The 20,416-nt window shown below is 38.0% G+C and overlaps 1 protein-coding gene across 1 annotated transcript in view; it reads right to left on the bottom strand.

Moving 5' to 3' along the window:
* The window catches only part of LOC137244951 (ubiquitin-conjugating enzyme E2 W), a 112,765-nt gene extending 95,346 nt beyond the window's left edge, over window positions 1-17,419 (bottom strand). Inside the window, exon 1 of the mRNA XM_067774739.1 lies at window positions 17,205-17,419. Coding sequence (XP_067630840.1) covers window positions 17,205-17,228 — 24 coding nt within the window. The 5' untranslated portion in view covers window positions 17,229-17,419. The remainder of the gene's footprint in view (window positions 1-17,204) is intronic.
* Between the last annotated feature and the right edge of the window lie 2,997 nt (window positions 17,420-20,416).

Raw genomic sequence — 20,416 nt, 5'->3', positions numbered from 1 at the left:
ATTGTGGACACACATATAATACATAGAATTAGTGTACAGGGTGAAACAAAGACACATATTTCAGTTACATCTGAGTATAATGCGTATTGAAATTTAGTAGGACAAAATTTATGCGCAGCAATTTCAGAGGTGTATTTATAGTTTGTCTCTTAGCAGTCAATATAAAGTTTAAGCGTAAACGGATATACGCGTGTTAAAAAACACGGCTAATATTGAGCAAATAAATCAGCGATTTTAAAGAGAAACTTACGTACACGGCGCTTACTACTTTATTTTTTATTACCATGATGCCATAGAAATGACGATCATATCAACAGTCTTCACTGTAATTCAAACGAAAATCTGTTATTCTAACTATTTCCATTGATAATCATAGGGTCATATTAATAATTGTTAAGTTAACGGTCAAGTCAAAAGCAACAGCTTTTGTGCGAAGTTTATTCAAGCACTAGACACTTCTTCCACCGAAAAAAGGTTGAAAGCAGTACAACGATTGGCGATGGATGGATTGATCGGGGCCCTTCGTAAAGCATCTATACTTGCACTTGCAGGGCGGAAATACCGCTACGTGATGCGGGATATAAGCCTCTGCATTAAGGGCATCCCAGCATTTGACCGAGTTGAACTTTATCCCTTGCAGGACAGACTACTGAGCGTAGGATTCCGCTACCGTTGCCACATTCACCACTTATATTCCCTCAAGGAATGAATTGGCGGCCGCCGTGGTGTGATGGTAGCGTGCTCCGCCTACCGCACCCAAGATAATGGGTTCACGCCCCGGGAAAAGCAACATCAAAAATTTTAGAAACAAGTTTTTTCAATTAGAAGAAAATTTTTCTAAACGGGGCCCCCCTCGGCAGAGTTTGGCTAGTCCTCCGAGTGTAATTCTGCCATGAAAAGCTCTCAGTGAAAACTCATCTGCCTTGCAGATGCCGTTCGGAGTTGGCATAAAAAAAGTAGGAGGTTATCGCGCCTTTCATTTATTTTTTTTAATGAATGGAGTTGGAAATAAGTTTGAGACGGAAAGCTGAGGGCCTTGCCTTACCCAATTGCATGGAGATGTAGACTTTGAGGCCATCGGGTTAACATAATTTTCTGAAAAAAAAAAAACGGGATGGGATTGCATCTTGGCTTGCTCCCTTCAATTATATGATCTACGCCTCAGAAAAGAGAAATTTCTGTGACAGAAACCAATAACACTTAAGCAGATTTGGGAGCCTTCACGGGAGTGATTTGAAAATGAAATTTTTGCATGCAGTCAGGGCATGCACTGTTTTTTTATTTTTATTTTTAAAAAAATTTAAAAATTTAAAAAAATAAATAAATATACTCCAAACCCACCCAAACGATACGAGGGGCGCATCCGCATGACGCACGGCTTTTGTTTTTGCCGAGTTGTTGAGCGTTGAGATCTAAAACTGCTCAGCTACAGAATAAAAATCATCAGCTGAGTATTATACATTACAGGTGGAAATAATACATATACTACATTGTTAAATAAGTGAACTTGTTATATAGATTTTTTTTTGTTTGTTGGTTTTTGTAACGAGTTAAGATAGGATAGGACAGTTTTTTTTTGCTACAAAGTGAATCCGTTATATCAAATGAATTAGAATGAGTGTTAAAATCATGACACAAACACCGAAAATCTTCATTTAATTTGAAATTAGTTCTACACTGCCTCAAAAGAAGAGGTTTGTAATGTCTTGACGCTCGTGATGGGACATTGAAGTTTACTTCGTTCATAAGAAAAGGACTAGAAATCAGTCCATTCAGTAGTTTAGCCATGAATAATACGCCTAGCATTTCTCTACGACTTGCGAGAGTTGGAAGATTGATTGGACCGTAAATTCTGTATTTTTTAAGAAACACCCATCAAAAGCATTATTGTATTAAAGATTGGTTAACTGAGGATACAAGGCTGGTAATAAGTTAGTTTCATTCTAACTCGACTTGACTTTGGAAAGTCATAGGAGTTTTCCGTCGTTACGGGTGAAACAATTATAAGCAACATTTCAACTGTGTTAAAGGTCTTGACAGACTTAATATTCAATTCTTATATTTTAGTTAAATTTGCTCTTAAGTTATGATAGAGTCAATAAAAATCGATCGTAAAATTCCACATGTTCTGTATGCATTTTCCAAGGATCACTAAATATCTTGATCTCTGGCCCATTTAGTGAAATTGTTTTTCTTAATAGAATTCCAAGGAATGTTCAAAGTTTCAAAGTTTAAATATCTCCACCCGTGTGCCGCCTAGTGTAAATTAGTATTCCTTTTGTTTAATTGCCACGGTGCTTGGATTTAAGTGTAAGGTCTCAAATTTCTAACTCAGTGGGAAAAAAAGGAATCGCAAGGTTCCACTTGATTGGATGATTTCCTAAAGATATCTAAATATATTGATCCTAAGTACATATGTATTTTGGTTCAATAGAACTTTAAGCTATGTTCAAAGTCTTAAAGTTCGAACACAAAATTTCCACGGTAGAACAATTTTTTAAAATAACACGGTTTTTTTGCCACCTAGTGGCAGTTTTTTCCCGCATTTCGCATTTTCATCGGGTTCTAAAGTACATACGTTTCAAGTTTCAGGACTCTAGCCCCATCGGAAAATACTCAAAAATACAATGCAATATTCCCAATTTTGTACTGAAATTTGCGGACAAACATCAAACGGATCTGTTATTAAAAAAGTAAAAATAATTCACTTCTCTTGGAATCTCTCATACATTTTTTAAAAGGAATTCCTTTGCTGGACAGTCTAATGTAATTCACACCCCATAACTTGCTAGAAGAAAATTTAATATTTTTGCTTTGAAACAAAATAAATCTCCGGTTGCTGATATTGGATTAATGTTGATATACATATGTATCAGGGGAATTTTTTGTGGAGAATTTCACTCGGCTTGAATCATACATCAAAGCTGAGTTGTGACAAAAGTAAAACAAGTTTTTTTTTTTTTAATTAAAATTTGTTTATTTGTGCATCTGCATGTGAATGCACTTGCCATAAATGCAAAAATCATTACAAAACAAGTAAGGAAGGCTAAGTTAGGGTGTAACCGAACATTACATACTTAGCTGAGAGCTTTGGAGACAAAATAAGGGAAAATCACCATGTAGAAAACTGAACCAAGGGTAACCCTGGAATGTGTTTAAATGACATGGGTATCAAATGGAAGGTATTAAAGAGTATTTTAGAAGGAAGTGGGTTATAGTTCTATAGGTGGACGCCTCTTCGAGATATCGCCATAAATGTGGACCACGGGTGACTATAGAATGTGTTTGTACGATAAGGGATCAAATTAAAGGTATTAATGAGGGTTTTAAAAGGGAATGGCCCTTAGTTGTATATGTGAAGGCGTTTTCTAGATATCGACCAAAATGTGTACCAGGGTGACCCACAACATCATCTGTCGGGAACCGCGAATTTATTTATAATGTAATACCGCGAACGGTATTCCTGCCATGATTCCTGCAGACATTTTTCATTTTCTTCTACTTAATATGGTAGGTGTCACACCCATTTTGCAAAGTTTTTTCCAAAGTTATATCTTGCGTCAAAAAACCAATCCAATCACCATGTTTCATAAAATTTTTCTTATCTGGTATAGAATTATGGAATTTTTTCATTGTTCGCAATTTTCGGTATCGAAAAAGTGTCGTGGTCATAGTCGAATTTCGCCCATTTTCAATACCAAGATAAAGCGAGTTCAGATAAGTACGTGAACTACGCTTAGTAAAGATATATCGATTTTTGTTTAAGTTATCGTGTTAACGGCCAAGAGGAAGGACAGACGGTCGACTGTGTATAAAAACTGGGTGTGGCTTCAACTGATTACGGACATTTTCACAGAAAACTGTTACCGGCATAGAAGCTATGCCCTTACCAAATTGGATTGGTAAATTTTTGTTCGACTTATGGCATTAAAAGCATTCTAGACAAATTAAATGAAAAAGGGCGGAGCCACGCCCATTTTGAAAATTTCTTTTATTTTTGTATTTTGTTGCACCATATCATTACTGGAGTTGAATATTGACATAAGTTACTTATATACTGTAAAGATATTAAATTTTTTGTTAAAATTTGACTTTAAAAATTTTTTCTTTAAAGTGGTCGTGTTCGTCATCCGATTTTGCTAGCACACATATAGTAATAGCGGTATAGTTCCTGCCAAATTTCATCATGATATCTTCAACGACTGCCAAATTACAGCTTGCAAAACTTTTAAAATACCTTCTTTTAAAAGTGGACGGTGCCACGCTCATTGTCAAAAATTTTACTAATTTTCTATTCTGCCTCATAAGGTCAACCCAGTTCCATCGCTTTATCCGACTTTGGTAATGAATTATCGCGGTTTTTCGAAATTTTCGATATCGAAAAAGTGGGCGTGGTCATAGTTCGATGTCCTTCATTTTAAATAGCGATCTGAAATGAGTGCCCAGGAACATACATACAAAATTTAATTAAGATACCTCAAAATTTACTCAAGTTATCGGGTTTACGGACGGACATAGATAAATGAATTTCTTTTTTCGCTCAGATGATTTTGATATATAGAAGTCTATATCTATCTCGATAAGTTTATGCCGTTACGGATTACCGTTATGCGAACAAAATTAATATACACTGCGAGCTCTGCTCTTACTTACTTACTTAATTGGCGCTTAACCGTCTAAACGGCTACTCTGCTCAGCTGAGTATAAAAAGAGGAATGTAAAGGAAATAACACGAAACGCCGTTATCAACAACTAAGCAAAATAAACTTTTAATTATACTCAGTTGAGCATAGCTCACAGAGTATATTAAGTTTGATTGGATAACGGTTGGTTGTACATATATAAAGGAATCGAGATAGATATAGACTTCCATATATCAAAATAATCAGGATCGAAAAAAAATTTGATTGAGCCATGTCCGTCCGTCCGTCCGTCCGTCCGTCCGTCCGTCCGTTAACACGATAACTTGAGTAAATTTTGAGGTATCTTGATGAAATTTGGTATGTAGGTTCCTGAGCACTCATCTCAGATCGCTATTTAAAATGAACGATATCGGACTATAACCACGCCCACTTTTTCGATATCGAAAATTTCGAAAAACCGAAAAAGTGCGATAACTCATTACAAAAGACAGATAAAGCGACGAAACTTGGTAGATGGGTTGACGTTATGACGCAGAATAGAAAATTAGTAAGATTTTGGACAATGGGCGTGGCCCCGCCCACTTTTACAAGAAGGTAATTTAAAAGTTTTGCAAGCTGTAATTTGGCAGTCGTTGAAGATATCATGATGAAATTTGGCAGGAACGTTACTACTATTACTCTATATGTGCTAAATAAAAATTAGCAAAATTGGATTAAGAACACGCCCACTTTTTAAAAAAAAATTTTTTTTAATTCAAATTTTAACAAAAAATTTAATATCTTTACTGTATATAAGTAAATTAAGTCAAAATTCAACTCCAGTAATGATATGATGCAACAAAATACAAAAATAAAAGAAAATTTCAAAATGGGCGTGGCTCCGCCCATTTTCATTTAGTTTGTCTAGAATACTTTTATTGCCATAAGTCGAACAAAAATTTACCAATCCTTCTCAAATTTGGTAGGAGCATAGATTCTATGACGGTAACTGTTCTCTGTGAAAATGGGCGAAATCGGAGGAAGCCACGCCCAGTTTTTATACACAGTCCACCGTCTGTCCTTCCGCTCGGCCATTAACACAATAACTTGAGCAAAATCCGATATATCTTTACTAAACTTAGCCCACGTACTTACCTGAGCTCACTTTTTCTTGGTATAAAAAATGGGCGAAATCTGACCATAACCACGCCCACTTTATCGATATCGAAAATTACGAAAAATGAAAAAAATGCCATAATTCTATACCAAATACGAAAAAAGGGATGAAACATGGTAACTGGATTGGTTTGTTGACGCAAAATATAACTTTGGAAAAATCTTTGTAAAATGGGTGTGACACCTACCATATTAAGTAGAAGAAAATGAAAAAGTTCTACAAGGCGAAATCAACAGCCCTTGGAATCTTGGCAGGAATACTGTTAGTGGTATTGCATATATAAATAAATTAGCAGTACCCGACAGATGATTTTCTGGATCACCTGGTCCACATTTTGGTGGATATCACGAGAACGCCTTCACATATACATCTAAGGGCCACTCGCTTTTAAAACCCTCATTAATACCTTTAATTTGATATCCATATCGTACAAAAACATACCAGAGTCACCCCTGTCCCACCCTAATGGCGATATCTCGAAAAGGCGTCCACCTATAGAACTAATGCCCCCTCTCTCTTAAAATGCTAGTAACACCTTTCGTTTGATACCCATATCGTACAAACATTCTAGAGTAACCCCTGGCCCACCCTAATGGCGATATCACGAAAAGGCGTCCACCTATAGACCTAGTGTCCACTCCCTCTTAAAATGCTCAGTAACACCTTTCGTTTGATACCCATATCGTACAAACATTCTAGAGTCACCCCTGGCCCACCCTAATGGCAATATCTCGAAAAGGCGTCCACCTATACACCTAATGCCCACTCCCTCTTAAAATGCTCAGTAACAGCTTTCGTTTGATACCCATATCGTACAAACATTCTAGAGTCACACCTGGCCCACCCTAATGGCGATATTTCGAAAAGGCGTCCACCTATAGAACTAAGGATTACTCCCTTTTAAAATACTCATTACCACCTTTCATTTGATACCCATATCGTACAAACACATTCTAGAGTCACCTTGGCCCACCCTAATGGCGATATCTCGAAAAGGCGTCCACCTATAGACCTAATGTCCACTCCCTCTTAAAATGCTCAGTAACACCTTTCGTTTGATACCCATATCGTACAAACATTCTAGAGTTACCCCTGGCCCACCCTAATGGCGATATCTCGAAAAGGCGTCCACCTATAGACCTAATGTACACTCCCTCTTAAAATGCTCAGTAACACCTTTCGTTTGATACCCATATCGTACAAACATTCTAGAGTCACCCCTGTCCCACCCTAATGGCGATATCTCGAAAAGGCGTCCACCTATACACCTAATGCCCACTCCCTCTTAAAATGCTCAGTAACAGCTTTCGTTTGATACCCATATCGTACAAACATTCTAGTCACACCTGGCCCACCCTAATGGCGATATTTCGAAAAGGCGTCCACCTATAGAACTAAGGATTACTCCCTTTTAAAATACTCATTACCACCTTTCATTTGATACCCATATCGTACAAACACATTCTAGAGTCACCTTGGCCCACCCTAATGGCGATATCTCGAAAAGGCGTCCACCTATAGACCTAATGCCCACTCCCTCTTAAAATGCTCAGTAACACCTTTCGTTTGATACCCATATCGTACAAACATTCTAGAGTCACACCTGGCCCACCCTAATGGCGATATCTCGAAAAGGCGTCCACCTATAGAACTAAGGATTACTCCCTTTTAAAATACTCATTACCACCTTTCATTTGATACCCATATCGTACAAACACATTCTAGAGTCACCCTGGCCCACCCTAATGGCGATATCTCGAAAAGGCGTCCACCTATAGACCTAATGCCCACTCCCTCTTAAAATGCTCAGTAACACCTTTCGTTTGATACCCATACCGTACAAACATTCTAGAGTCACCCTTGGTCCAGCTTTATGGCGACATCTCGAAAAGGCGTCCACCTATAGAACTAAGGATTACTCCCTTTTAAAATACTCATTACCACCTTTCATTTGATACCCATATCGTACAAACACATTCTAGAGTCACCCTGGCCCACCCTAATGGCGATATCTCGAAAAGGCGTCCACCTATATACCTAATGCCCACTCCCTCTTAAAATGCTCAGTAACACCTTTCGTTTGATACCCATATCGTACAAACATTCTAGAGTCACCCTTGGTCCACCTTTATGGCGATATCTCGAAAAGGCGTCCACCTATAGAACTAAGGATTACTCCCTTTTAAAATACTCCTTACCACCTTTCATTTGATACCCATATCGTACAAACACATTCTAGAGTAACCCCTGGCCCACCCTAATGGCGATATCTTGAAAAGGCGTCCACCTATAGACCTAATGCCCACTCCCTCTTAAAATGCTCAGCAACACCTTTCGTTTGATACCCATATCGTACAAACATTCTAGAGTCACCCCTGGCCCACCCTAATGGCGATATCTCGAAAGGGCGTCCACCTATAGACCTAATGCCCACTCCCTCTTAAAATGCTCAGTAACACCTTTCGTTTGATGCACATATCGTACAAACACATTCTAGAGTCACCCCTGGCCCACCCTAATGACGATATCTCGAAAAGGCGTCCACCTATAGACCTCATGCCCACTCCCTCTTAAAATGCTCAGTAACACCTTTCGTTTGATACCCATACCGTACAAACATTCTAGAGTCACCCCTGGCCCACCCTAATGGCGATATCTCGAAAAGGCGTCCACCTATAGACTTAATGCCCACTCCCTCTTAAAATGCTCAGTAACACCTTTCATTTGATTCCCATATCGTACAAACACATTCTAGAAACACCCCTGGTCCACCTTTATGGCGATATCTCGAAACGGCGTCCACCTATGGAACTAAGGATCACTCCTTTTCAAAATACTCATTAACAGCTTTCATTTGATACCCATATCGTACAAACACATTATAGAATCACCCCTGGTCCACCTTAATGGGGACATCTCGAAAAGGCGTCCACCGATAGACCTAAGGCCCACTCCCTCTTAAAATGCTCAGTAACACCTTTCATTTGATACCCATATCGTACAAACAAATTCTAGAGTCAGCCCTGGTCTACCTTTATGGCGATATCCCTAAATGGCGTTCATCCATAGAACTATGGCCTATTCTCTCTTAAAATACTCTTTTATACCTTTCATTTGATACACATGTTATACAACCACATTCCAGGGTTACCCCAGATTGATTTTCCTTATTTTGTCTCCATAGCTCTCAACTGAGTATGTTATGTTCGGTTACACCCGAACTTAGCCTTCCTTACTTGTTTTATTAATTATTTTGAGAAAAAATAAACAACATACAAATATTTTTCATTATACCGTAAAGGCGCTTTTTTCACGGGCGTGTGGTTAAACCGCACAATGACGACTTGACTCCGATAATCAGAATGCTTCCCATTTAATGTTTTTTGGCGTTTCGCATGAGTAAACCAATTTTATGGATTTCGTATCATCTTCGTTTAACATTCAATAGCTATATCGCACAATTCTGTTATCAGTGATTTGAACTCACCACCAGCAGATATACAAATTTGATTAAATACAAAAATAAAATATAACAAAATTTACAAATGCATGATTAAGTTGCAATAAAATAAAAAAATGAAATGCAAACAAAGTGTAAAATTATCAAACAGTTGGTGTTTAGACCTAGCTCACATATAGCCAGGATATTTTCATTTTCTTACTCAACTTCTATACCGTAATTAAGTAAATAGTCGAACGCAACTCCTAATCCGTAGTTAAGTAAATAGATTTCTCATATAAGTTCTTCTCTTCGATAATTATAAACAAATTTTGGAGATTCCGATTTTTTTTCTACACCAAGAACCACCTCTAGCGAGTCAGCTCGTTGTGGAGGCAAAGAGGATAAATACAATAAGAGCCGTCACTCGTTATTTTGTGGCGAGTATCTCGCTGGAAATTGAAAAAATTGATGCCGAATGTTTTCTGAGAGGGACATTTTTAATTGTCTCGCATTTACCCATGTCGTGTAGGCTCCTTGTGCAACTGTGATTTTTGGAAAGAGAACTAGATAAATTAATTAAATACAGTCGAAAAATAGACAGAAATACCCCACGAAAATGTATAGAAGACATTTATAAACATCTCGCCCAAAAAAAAAGTAGCGACTACCTCTCAGTATACATCGAGTAAATGCCAAAAAAATAACGAGTGACGGCCCTTATTGTATTTATCCTCTTTGGTGGAGGCACGAAACAAAAGAAACGTAGAAAATTGTCAGCTTAAAGCCACGTTACATAGGCAGTTTTTCATATAGATGCGTTTTACTAAATTTTATCATGAGTAGATTGCAAATATTTTTATGGAGAGCGGTAGATTGAGCAACACTGGCGCCATCTGACATGGAAAACTAGCCAACCCCCAAATTTTGTTGCAAGCAAAGCATAAGAAGAAGAATTTGACAATGGCTTTGGCTAAGGGTGCTGGAACACTTTGCAATTGAAATAATTTTTCCCGCTCGTTGGTAACTTTCTAACATTTTTCGCAATTAAAAACTACAATATAACACATGAATACGACACAAAATATGTTAGCAAGTATTTTTGTTGCATAGGAAGAATGTTTATAACAGTGCTTCGCGAAATTTTGTATGCGAATGGGTAAGGCTAAATTCCAATTCAATTGCCAAGTCTGAAGTTCCTTCATATTTATAAACGCAACCACTTGGTTGATTTTGGCCATGTTACTGGAATGCATAAGATTGTGTTAAACGCACCTATATTAAAAATTTCATTGTGCCGTGCCTTCAGTTAGCATGGGACAAACGAATTTCGATAACTTATAAATAGCCATTATCCAGTAAGTTTTCTAGCTCCGTATCACGCTCAATTCTCACGAGTTCCATTTTTGAAAATGTTGGTTTGTTAAAGGCAGTGTTGCCAAACTAAATATAAGAAATTAACAAATTATCTGTCACAATTGACCCAGACTTTTATTTGGCTCAAATCGTAGTTGTTGCATTTACATTCACAATTATTTATCTGGCTCAGGAATTTGCGTAATAAGTGACCAATTGAAAATCTTGAAAACCGCCCTTAGATGTTTTAGGCGGTTAGGGCCCAATATTAAAAAATAAATAAAATATTTAAGCCTTATTAGTTTAGTTTTTGAATGCACGTTGCAATGAAACATATGACAAGTAAATGTGTAAACGATATATATATTCAATGGCGAACTGATAACATTTCATTGAACTTTTGTGTTACTATGCATGCAGTTAATACAATTAATAGCCGTGTTTTTTAACACGCGCGTATACGTTTCGTTTGCGCGTGTTAAAAAACGCCTATCTTCGCTTAGATAATGCTTAGGAGACCCATCTAGCGGCTGTGGTAAAACAACTAGCTACAGCAACAGGGTGTACCGAAAAGCGGAGACGCAACGCTCTGATGGCCATAGGGTATAACATATAGCTGAATCAGTTGCGATGAATTGTGGACACACATATAATACATAGAATTAGTGTACAGGGTGAAACAAAGACACATATTTCAGTTACATCTGAGTATAATGCGTATTGAAATTTAGTAGGACAAAATTTATGCGCAGCAATTTCAGAGGTGTATTTATAGTTTGTCTCTTAGCAGTCAATATAAAGTTTAAGCGTAAACGGATATACGCGTGTTAAAAAACACGGCTAATATAAAGAAATTGTATTTCGCAATTAAAAATAGTAAACATTTGAAATTTGCTACTGATTAAATAAAGCGCGTCAGTAGTATTATGTCACGTATGCCACATTGTACGTACATACATACACCGCTAGAAAATTGAGCTTCAAGTGTGATTTTTTCGCATAGGGAAAGACGTCGCAGTTGGAGTTTACTGTGACATCTAATAAAAAATTGCCGCATATGTACATTATGGATCTGTGATGATTACGGATCTTTGATAACGATTACTGCAAAGCGTAATTGCGAATTGTGATCCTGATGGTATTGCTCTTCAATCACTGTTCAGTCACAGTCACGAATAAAAATCTCTGCAACTTTGGAGTCACATTCACGCTTTACTTTTTTCTTAACATAAGCTTGAAACTAGCCGTTTTTTTTACACGTAAACGTCTATACGCTTAAATTTTATATGAACTGCTAAGCGTCAAACTTTAAATACACCTCTGAAATTGCTGCGCATAAAATTTGTCCTACTAAATTTCAATACTTATTATCCTCAGATGTAACTGAAATATGTGTCTTCGTTTCACACTCTACACTAATTCTATGTATTCTATGTGTGTCCACAATTCATCGCAACTGATTCAGCTATATGTTATACCCTATGGCCATCAGAGGTTGTGTCTCCGCTTTTCGGTACACCCTGTGCTGTAGCTGTAGTTATTTAACCACTGCCGCTAGATGGGTCTCCTAAGCATTATCTAAGCGAGGATAGGCGTTTTTTACGCGCAAACGTAAACGTATACGCGTGTATAAAAAAGACGGCTACTATTGAAAAGCTAGGGTATTGAAGTACTCGTGAAATGGTGGTTCAAAGAAGCTGGGAACCTTTATGTTACCCGTTTTACAACATTAGTTAGGCCAATACAAAACTACCTTTAGCCTAAAGGATACATTTCAGTATTTGTTTATTTACTGTACCCAATTTTAGTCGTCTCTAACTAAAGACATGCCTCGCCGTGGAAATATTCTAATCGCTTTAAACAGCCATTTCTATATTAATGTCTTAACTTCTAGTTGGATCGATTTCAGGCCAATTTCTTTAAAACGAGGTAAACTTTAATGCCCCATTTCTTGCTTGAGTTTCTAGAAAAATATTCTTAAGTATTTAAATGTGAGTTTTCCTCTCAGTTGAGTCTGGTGGGTACTTTCATTAAGTAAGATCAACACAAGGAAAGAATTCAGTTGATGATAGACCTATCTTAGAACTTTTATTAAAAGCGCCCTATCTTAATAAAGATTCATCATTTTTAGCAGCTGAGATTGGAAGGTTATGTAACAAATTTTGAGCTAGATCGGTCTTCAACCGAAATCTGAGGACGTTCTTTAATCAAATTTTAATATAGAACGTTTTTGAATGACAGATGAAATATGGTGATCTTCCACTTAGCTGTGGATATAATACACATCCACAACAACATTTATACTAAAATGTTTTACCGTGTACATCACATAAATGAATGTAGAACAGTATGATCGCACTATTTGATAACCACCTAGCAGCCACTAGTGACACATATAATTATATATTTATATTGCTTTTTAAGTGTCAGCAAGTAAAAGCGTGAACTCTTTGATTAATTGCGTTTTCTTTTCTGGAAAATGTTTACCCTCATATTGCACTCTTCGGTTCCAACTTTGTTAAGCGGCTAAATTGACAGGTAAAAGTGACCCTTTTTTATTCGGTACAAAATAATTTGTGAAAGGAACACATTAATTTATAGGACTGAGAAGAACCAACAGGGTGACATTATTTTCAGAAAAGAAAACGCCATAAGTATGAAGTATTTTTAGACAAAACAGAGATTAGTAGAAGCTTGCAACCGCTTCGAAAATTACGTCCATTGTGAATGAAACTAAGTGTGATATCTTCTGCATAGACGTCAAAATTCATTCTGTATCTCTTTCTAACACCCGCTGAAGATAGCCGGCCTATGCGCTGCCATATTGAACACCCTGTCAAAACGCTAAAAAGTAGCCATATTGAGCATCCTGTCAGGCAGTTGACAGATAAGATATCACACTTAGTTTCATTCACAATGATTACGTCAGTCATAGAATGACTTTTGATGACATTAGCCGTGTTTTTTTTTACACGTAAACGTCTATACGCTTAAACTTTATATGGACTGCTAAGCGTCAAACTTTAAATACACCTCTGAAGTTGCTGCGCATAAAATGTGTACTACTAAATTTCAATACGCATTATAATCAGATGTAACTGAAATATGTGTATATGTTTCACCCTCTACACTAATTCTATGTATTCTATGTGTGTCCACAATTCATCGCAACTTATTCAGCTATATGTTATACCCTAAATCCATCAGAGGGTTGTGTCTCCGCTTTTCAGTACATCCTGTGGCTGTAGCTAGTTATTTAACCACTGCCGCTAGATGGGTCTCCTAAGCATTATCTAAGCGAGGATAGGCGTTTTTTTACGCGCAAACGTAAACGTAAACGCGTGTATAAAAAAACACGGCTATTGTTTACTCCGAACCATGATACAAAAAATTGAGGTAGTTCCATTCAGTGTGACGTTAGCCATTTGACTTTTGCGGGGACAATGACAATTTCACCAAAAACAAGCTACAAGATTGAAAAATGTTACGAATTTTTCTAATTTTGATGGATTTCATATTAACGGATGCGACCAAAATACTTTATCCGTCTTTTTGGAGAAATATCATTTCCCACTATAAGACAACTTTAGCATTTGAGCCACACTTTAGATTTCATTAAAACAATTTAGATTACCACAATTAAGGGATGTGGTCAACCTTTTCAACTGGGAGGTGATCAGGGTCAGGGGATCAGAATATACCCGCGGTAGGTATGCCTGTCTTAAGAGGCGACTAAAATACCAGATTCAAGGGGCTGTGTAGCGCAACCCTTCAGGTTGCCAGCGCAATATATAGCTTCTCCAAACCCAATTGTCAACCTCACCTATCCGCGGCGAATCCTGTTTCACTAACAGACGAGGCTCTGGCGACCCCAAGCTCCTCATGGAACTTGGGGGTGGGGAGGGAGGGAATGGCCTGAAGGTTTAATGTGGCCACATAAATCGTTCCCGAGATGGTCGGGCTAACACCTTAATGGTGCTATGGTACCGGAGCGTACCGAATCTGTATCCGGCAAAGGGCCATCACATCGATAACACTCCCCAAAGCCTTCGGGGAGCAACCTTATCGCTACAACAACAACAACCAAATTACTTTCAGTTATTTTAAAGAAAAAAGAAAAAATGAGCCGCATGCATTGGAAATATTTTAATACGAAATATCAGCCTAGAAAAGAAGGTTTTTAATAAGTTTTTCGAGTTCACGAACATTGCTTTCGTGGAAGAAACGTGCATCGAAGTATACAAAGCAAGATAATATAGCCTTCTTAAGTGTCCGTACGTTTGCTCAGAACAAGTTGACAAAACATACACGTTTGTCACCTAAAGAGTTTAGCATACTTAAACGTAATTTTTATGAAATTGGATGGTGATAAATTGGCTTTAAGTTCAGATTTTTTTATTTATTGTATAATTCAAGCGTAGCGCTTGAGGAGGAAATTTTTAAACCATTTTTAGGGAGAACATTGCCCTGTAGCTCTGTACGTTAACCACTAGTTATGAGAGTTCTTTTGCCAGTTTTACCAGGGGTCACCTTGGGGCAAGCCTCGCCTATACACATTCTGTACCCTTTTAGCATTGACATGGAAGTGGCGTCCCACAAACGTAACAAATTAAACGCCTACCACTCACTGAGGGATTTCGAGGTACACTTTTTCTCAACATGCCTTGAGAAATATCCAATGTAGCGGTATGATTATAGGGCCATGCTAGAAAAACAGGATTTTTCGTGTATTTTTTTTTTTGCCTAGGGGTCAAGCTGCCATAAAGATATGAGTAATTAACCAATGTATGAGTTATTATCCACTATTTTTCAATAAAATTTCATGTATTACTGGATTCTCAATCGATATGTATGCACATAAATCGTGCTAAAGCATATTATTATTGTCTCAGATGACCATTACGTTTTCATGCTGAAGGAAATTTCCATCCCGAAAAACCACAATTTCGCCTTAAACAGTAACGGTATGGCAACACTTCTAGCTACACAACAAACATTATGAAACTTCAAAAATCCCCTAATACGTCAAAAAATTTTGAGTGGAACTACCTTCTTTTTTATACCATGCTTCGGACAATTTTGAATGAATAAAAAAGTAATTTGAGAACTAATATTAGGTTTGAGGGGATAACATGCGCAATTTGCTGACCTTTCTCCAAATGCTTTAAAATTTTTGCATGCCCATCCTTCTGTTGCATTCTCTCGTTTGGTAAAAAATGTCAAAATATCTTGCCCCAGACGCTATCAATAAAATCCGCTGGCATATTAAATGTACTGCCATTCTCTTCCTCAAAAAATTTTTCGCAAGAAATCATCCGAAAATTGGTTTGGGGAAGCTATATATTGCACTGGCAACCCCTTGAGAGGGTTGCGCTATACAACCCTTTGAATAAATTTAGTATTTTAGTCGCCTCTTAGGACAGCCATACCTTCCGCGGGTATATTCTATGCCCCTAACCCGCTGGGGCCTTGTACCATAATGGTGCTTGTTGCCGGTACGTACGGGATCTATATCCGGCAAAGGACCATCAACATCGATAACGCTCTCCAAAAATTTCGGGGGTGTCTGTATAGCTACAACAACAACGGAGTTAATATAAAGGAATAAAAAGACACAAAGTTTGTAATTTATACGAAAAACTATAGTTAATTGCGCATTAAGATACTACTGACACTATCAGGAGATAAGCAAAATGTGTGTCATTCAAATTGCAACAAAGGGAACGTGTCTATTTTATATACAGAAACATATAAATGCATGCACATGTAGAAAAAAAAAATCACAAAAGAAGAAAATCAGATTCAATTAATTCACGAATTGTCATCGAAATATTCTAACGAAAACAAAGAAGTTACAACAAGGTTAGACCGCAACGAAATTAATGTTGGGCTTCGAGAGCATTTGGTACTATGTCAGCATTTAGGTGCCCGTTCAAATGTGGAGCCTTCCATAGATATGCTAAACTCCCAGATTAACGGCTATCTCATTTGTCCTAGTATTTGCGCCTCGCGTGGTTTGACAGTCTTAAGCAGAGCCGGTCAAAAGTGTTTCGTTTACAGCACTTGGAGTAAGTTGGCTAGCCTCTTCTTATTTGTGTTCTTTTTGTAGCGATAAATACACTTGCTGAAGTTTTTAAGGAATAGTTGGCACATACTGGTTACACGTACCATAAGGATAAGCGAGATTGACAATTGGTTTGAGGAAGGCTGTGAAGCTTTGTGTTGCGTTTACCAAATCCTTGAAGCACTTAAAGAGCACAATAAACCGGTGCCTCAAGTGGAATAAGGTCCAAATCGATGAATGATCTATGCAAATGATGCATCTTACCATAATGTTAGGTGGCATGCTTACACCAAACACAATTTGGAGAACAGAAAATGTCCGAACGTCAAACAAACGCCACCGCTAAACTATAACAGTTAATTCTGCATCATATCCCACCGCCCATAGGCAATGTTTTTTCCAGCTGTCTGTTTATTTGCTTTGTCAGCAATTGCATTGATTTTCGTTCTGTTGCATTTCTTGGTTAGGTCATTCACAACACCACAAAAACAAAAGCTAAACAAGGCAAAAGAGCCATCTACATCAGATTTTCTTCTTCAGACTCACCTCCGATGGCGACATTGAAGACATTCTCTCCAACTTTTTGCTGTTCTTTTTTGTTGCTGCTACACTACTGACTTCTCTTGGCGGAAATGTGAACGTATTTTATTTAATTTTTCTTTATTTTTATAATACAATTCTTTGTTAAATTTTTAAAGTCTATTTTCAATTGTTGACAATCACGAAAAATTTCCCATTTGGCAGTCCGTTTTGTGCTGTCTATTCACACACGGTTGTTTTTGTAATGTCATTTGTGCTGATAGGAGAATGGAATATCGATAAGCAATATGACTGTTATCGAGAGGTGTGTGGCTGCGGAGAGATAATTGAAAAAAAACGGAATTTATTGTTAAATAAGAAAGGTTATTGCTTGCAAATTATATAAAACATTGCTGCTAAAATTTTGTACATTAGCCGTGTTTTTTAACAAGCGTATATCCGTTTACGCTTAAACTTTTTATTGACTGCTAAGCGACAAACTATAAATACACCTCTGAGATTGCTGCGCATAAATTTTGTCCTACTAAATTTCAATAAGCATTATACTCAGATGTAACTGAAATATGTGTCTTTGTTTCACCCTCTACACTAATTCTATGTATTCTATGTGTGTCCACAATTCATCGCAACTGATTCAGCTATATGTTATACTAATTTCACACAGACGGCTTATTGAATAATAAAGGCAATTTTCTACATTAAGACGCTTATTGAGCTCAATCTTCCCTACAAAATTCGAATCTATTATTATTTCATTAGTATCTAATCGAATGCCTAATGAAGTCAGAAGCACAATGCAACTCTGTTGGCAGCGTTCCGCATCCGTTTCAGTTTCTTAGTTTTCAAAGCAAATGTCATTGTCTGCATGGCGGAGCGATATAAGGTTGGCGCATCGAACAGCTGATTATAACCTTTTTTATTTGATTTGATACATCAACTACCGGCGCAGTACGATTTTGACATTTGTCCATCGAATTTACAAGTACATGGAATTTTGTTTGTTTGTAGGTATGTCACCATGCTCCCACCTTGTATCGTTCCGCCATGATTGTCTGTCTCATCCTTCATACTAATCGAGCAGTTACTTCTGTGTGAACGCAAAAATTTACGATTTCATTAGCAGGTGAAATGAGATCATTAAGGGTCTGTGTGAAAACAGTATTATACCCTATGGCCATCAGAGCGTTGCGTCTCCGCTTTTCGGTACACCCTGTTGCTGTAGCTAGTTGTTTAACCACAGCCGCTAGATGGGTCTCCTAAGCATTATCTAAGCGAAGATAGGCGTTTTTTTACACGCGCAAACGAAACGTATACCCGCGTGTTAAAAAACCCGGCTATTATTGAGATTAGAAGGCAAATAAATCGATAACGAGTTTTTTTTTACACATCGCCAAGCTTCTTTACAGCGACATCAGGTGGTTGGTAGCATGAACCCCGACCCCAGGGTTGCTATATTCAAACATTTAGAAGAGAAGCAAAAATCATAAAAAAAAATTGCACAATGCGCATGTAAACATTAGATCAGCTGTTTGTTAAGACGTAAGAACTGACCCTCTTGCTTTAGCTCTCTTTTTTTTCATTCGCTCAAGGGTCAACTTTGACGTTGAGGCACAGAACGAAGCAATTTTGAACTAGTGAATCCGCAATCTAGTAAGTGATTTGTGAGGACAAGTGCCGCGTTTGCGGGTATTTTCCATTTTGGTTTAGGGCGAATTTTTCCCCCATGAAATAAGTTCTAAGGCAACACCAATAGAGTCAAGTACTTAGGTAGATTACATTATCTCCTCGTTACGAAAAAGACACTCCAGGAAGGTTTTGTAAATGGTCCTCTGCCGGATATTAATCCGGTACGTTCACTAAAATAGCATCCATGAGGTATTAACCCTACTTTAAAGGGAGCGATTTAAAATTACCATGTTGGACCCTATGTATGATACAGGTATAACAGGAATCGCTTCGCCTAGGTGGGGTTGAAAAAGCTGTAAACTAGACTCGTTGAAGTCCAGTTATATTTGGCGTAGCCCTTTTCATAGAAAACAGAACCAGACAACCATATTGCGTTGTTTGGAGTCAGTGGGCATTGAGGCAACTGGCATTTTTCGAGGCTTGAACTGCAACTGACAGACGTAGCAATAGTATGTACTGGCTTACAGCACACATGGTGAAGGCACCAGCAGTTGGTTGCCTTGGCCTATACTGGTGTTAAGCCGGACATAGGAGGGGAGACGTGGATGGTAGTTAATGGAAAATTTTTGTGGCTTATTGATCACCATTGTTGCTGGAGGGTTGAATAGGATCGTTTAAGCGATGAAAGCAGGGTGCCCTTGAGCTAGAACGACATTAAGCCACAAAAATTAGAAACAAGGGGTTGGATCAGAACCATTTAGGTCGATGCCATCATTCTTTGTGCAGGTATGAAAAACAAAAAATACTTGGCGCCTCCTTACAGATTTTGGCGGAGCTTCCCTTCCAATTTGCGTCATGCTCCTTTTTAATTTTTCATACAAATTGGCAGGACCAACCTCAAATGTTTTATGCCGATTTCGAACGGCAACTGCAAAACTAAGAAATTTTCTCTCAGAAGCTTTTCATATCACAAAAACACTCTAAGTGTTTTCCAAATTTCACTCGAAGCTTGAACCCACGACCTTGGGCGCACGTAACCACCACTGCGGCCGCGACACCCCAGCGAGTTAGGAGGCTTAGAATCTACCCGAATTTTGTATTGATTCAAGGGGTGTGTTGCGCAACCCTTTCAAGAGGTTACCAGCGCAATACATAGCTTCTCCAAACCAATTGTCAACCTCACCTACCAGTGGCAAATCCAGTTTTTTAACAGCTCTGGCGACCCCAAGTTCCCGAGATGGTCGGGCTAGTACCTTAATTGTGCTTGTTACCGGAACGTTCCGGATCTGCATCCGGAAAAAGACCATCAACATCGACAACACTCCCCAAGGCCTTCATATAACCTCCCTAAAAATCCTTTTCCGATAATCGGCTACAGGCGCAACAGTTAGGTCCTTTTTTTCAATGTGAAAAAGTTGACAAGAGCTTAACCCTGAGATGAGCAGCAACATTTTTTGTTACTCGACAAGTGGCAAGGTTAAACACTTGCCATATTAAATTTGAGCTTAAACTCAGTTTCTTTGGTTACTCTCCGCACCCATTCTGTACGTTTTCCTTTATGAATACTTACTCTCCTCTGCACGTATTTATTT

This window comes from Eurosta solidaginis, chromosome 3, assembly GCF_040869045.1.
Source record: "Eurosta solidaginis isolate ZX-2024a chromosome 3, ASM4086904v1, whole genome shotgun sequence".
NCBI lineage: Eukaryota > Metazoa > Arthropoda > Insecta > Diptera > Tephritidae > Eurosta > Eurosta solidaginis.
This window is presented reverse-complemented; position numbering and strand designations above follow the sequence as displayed.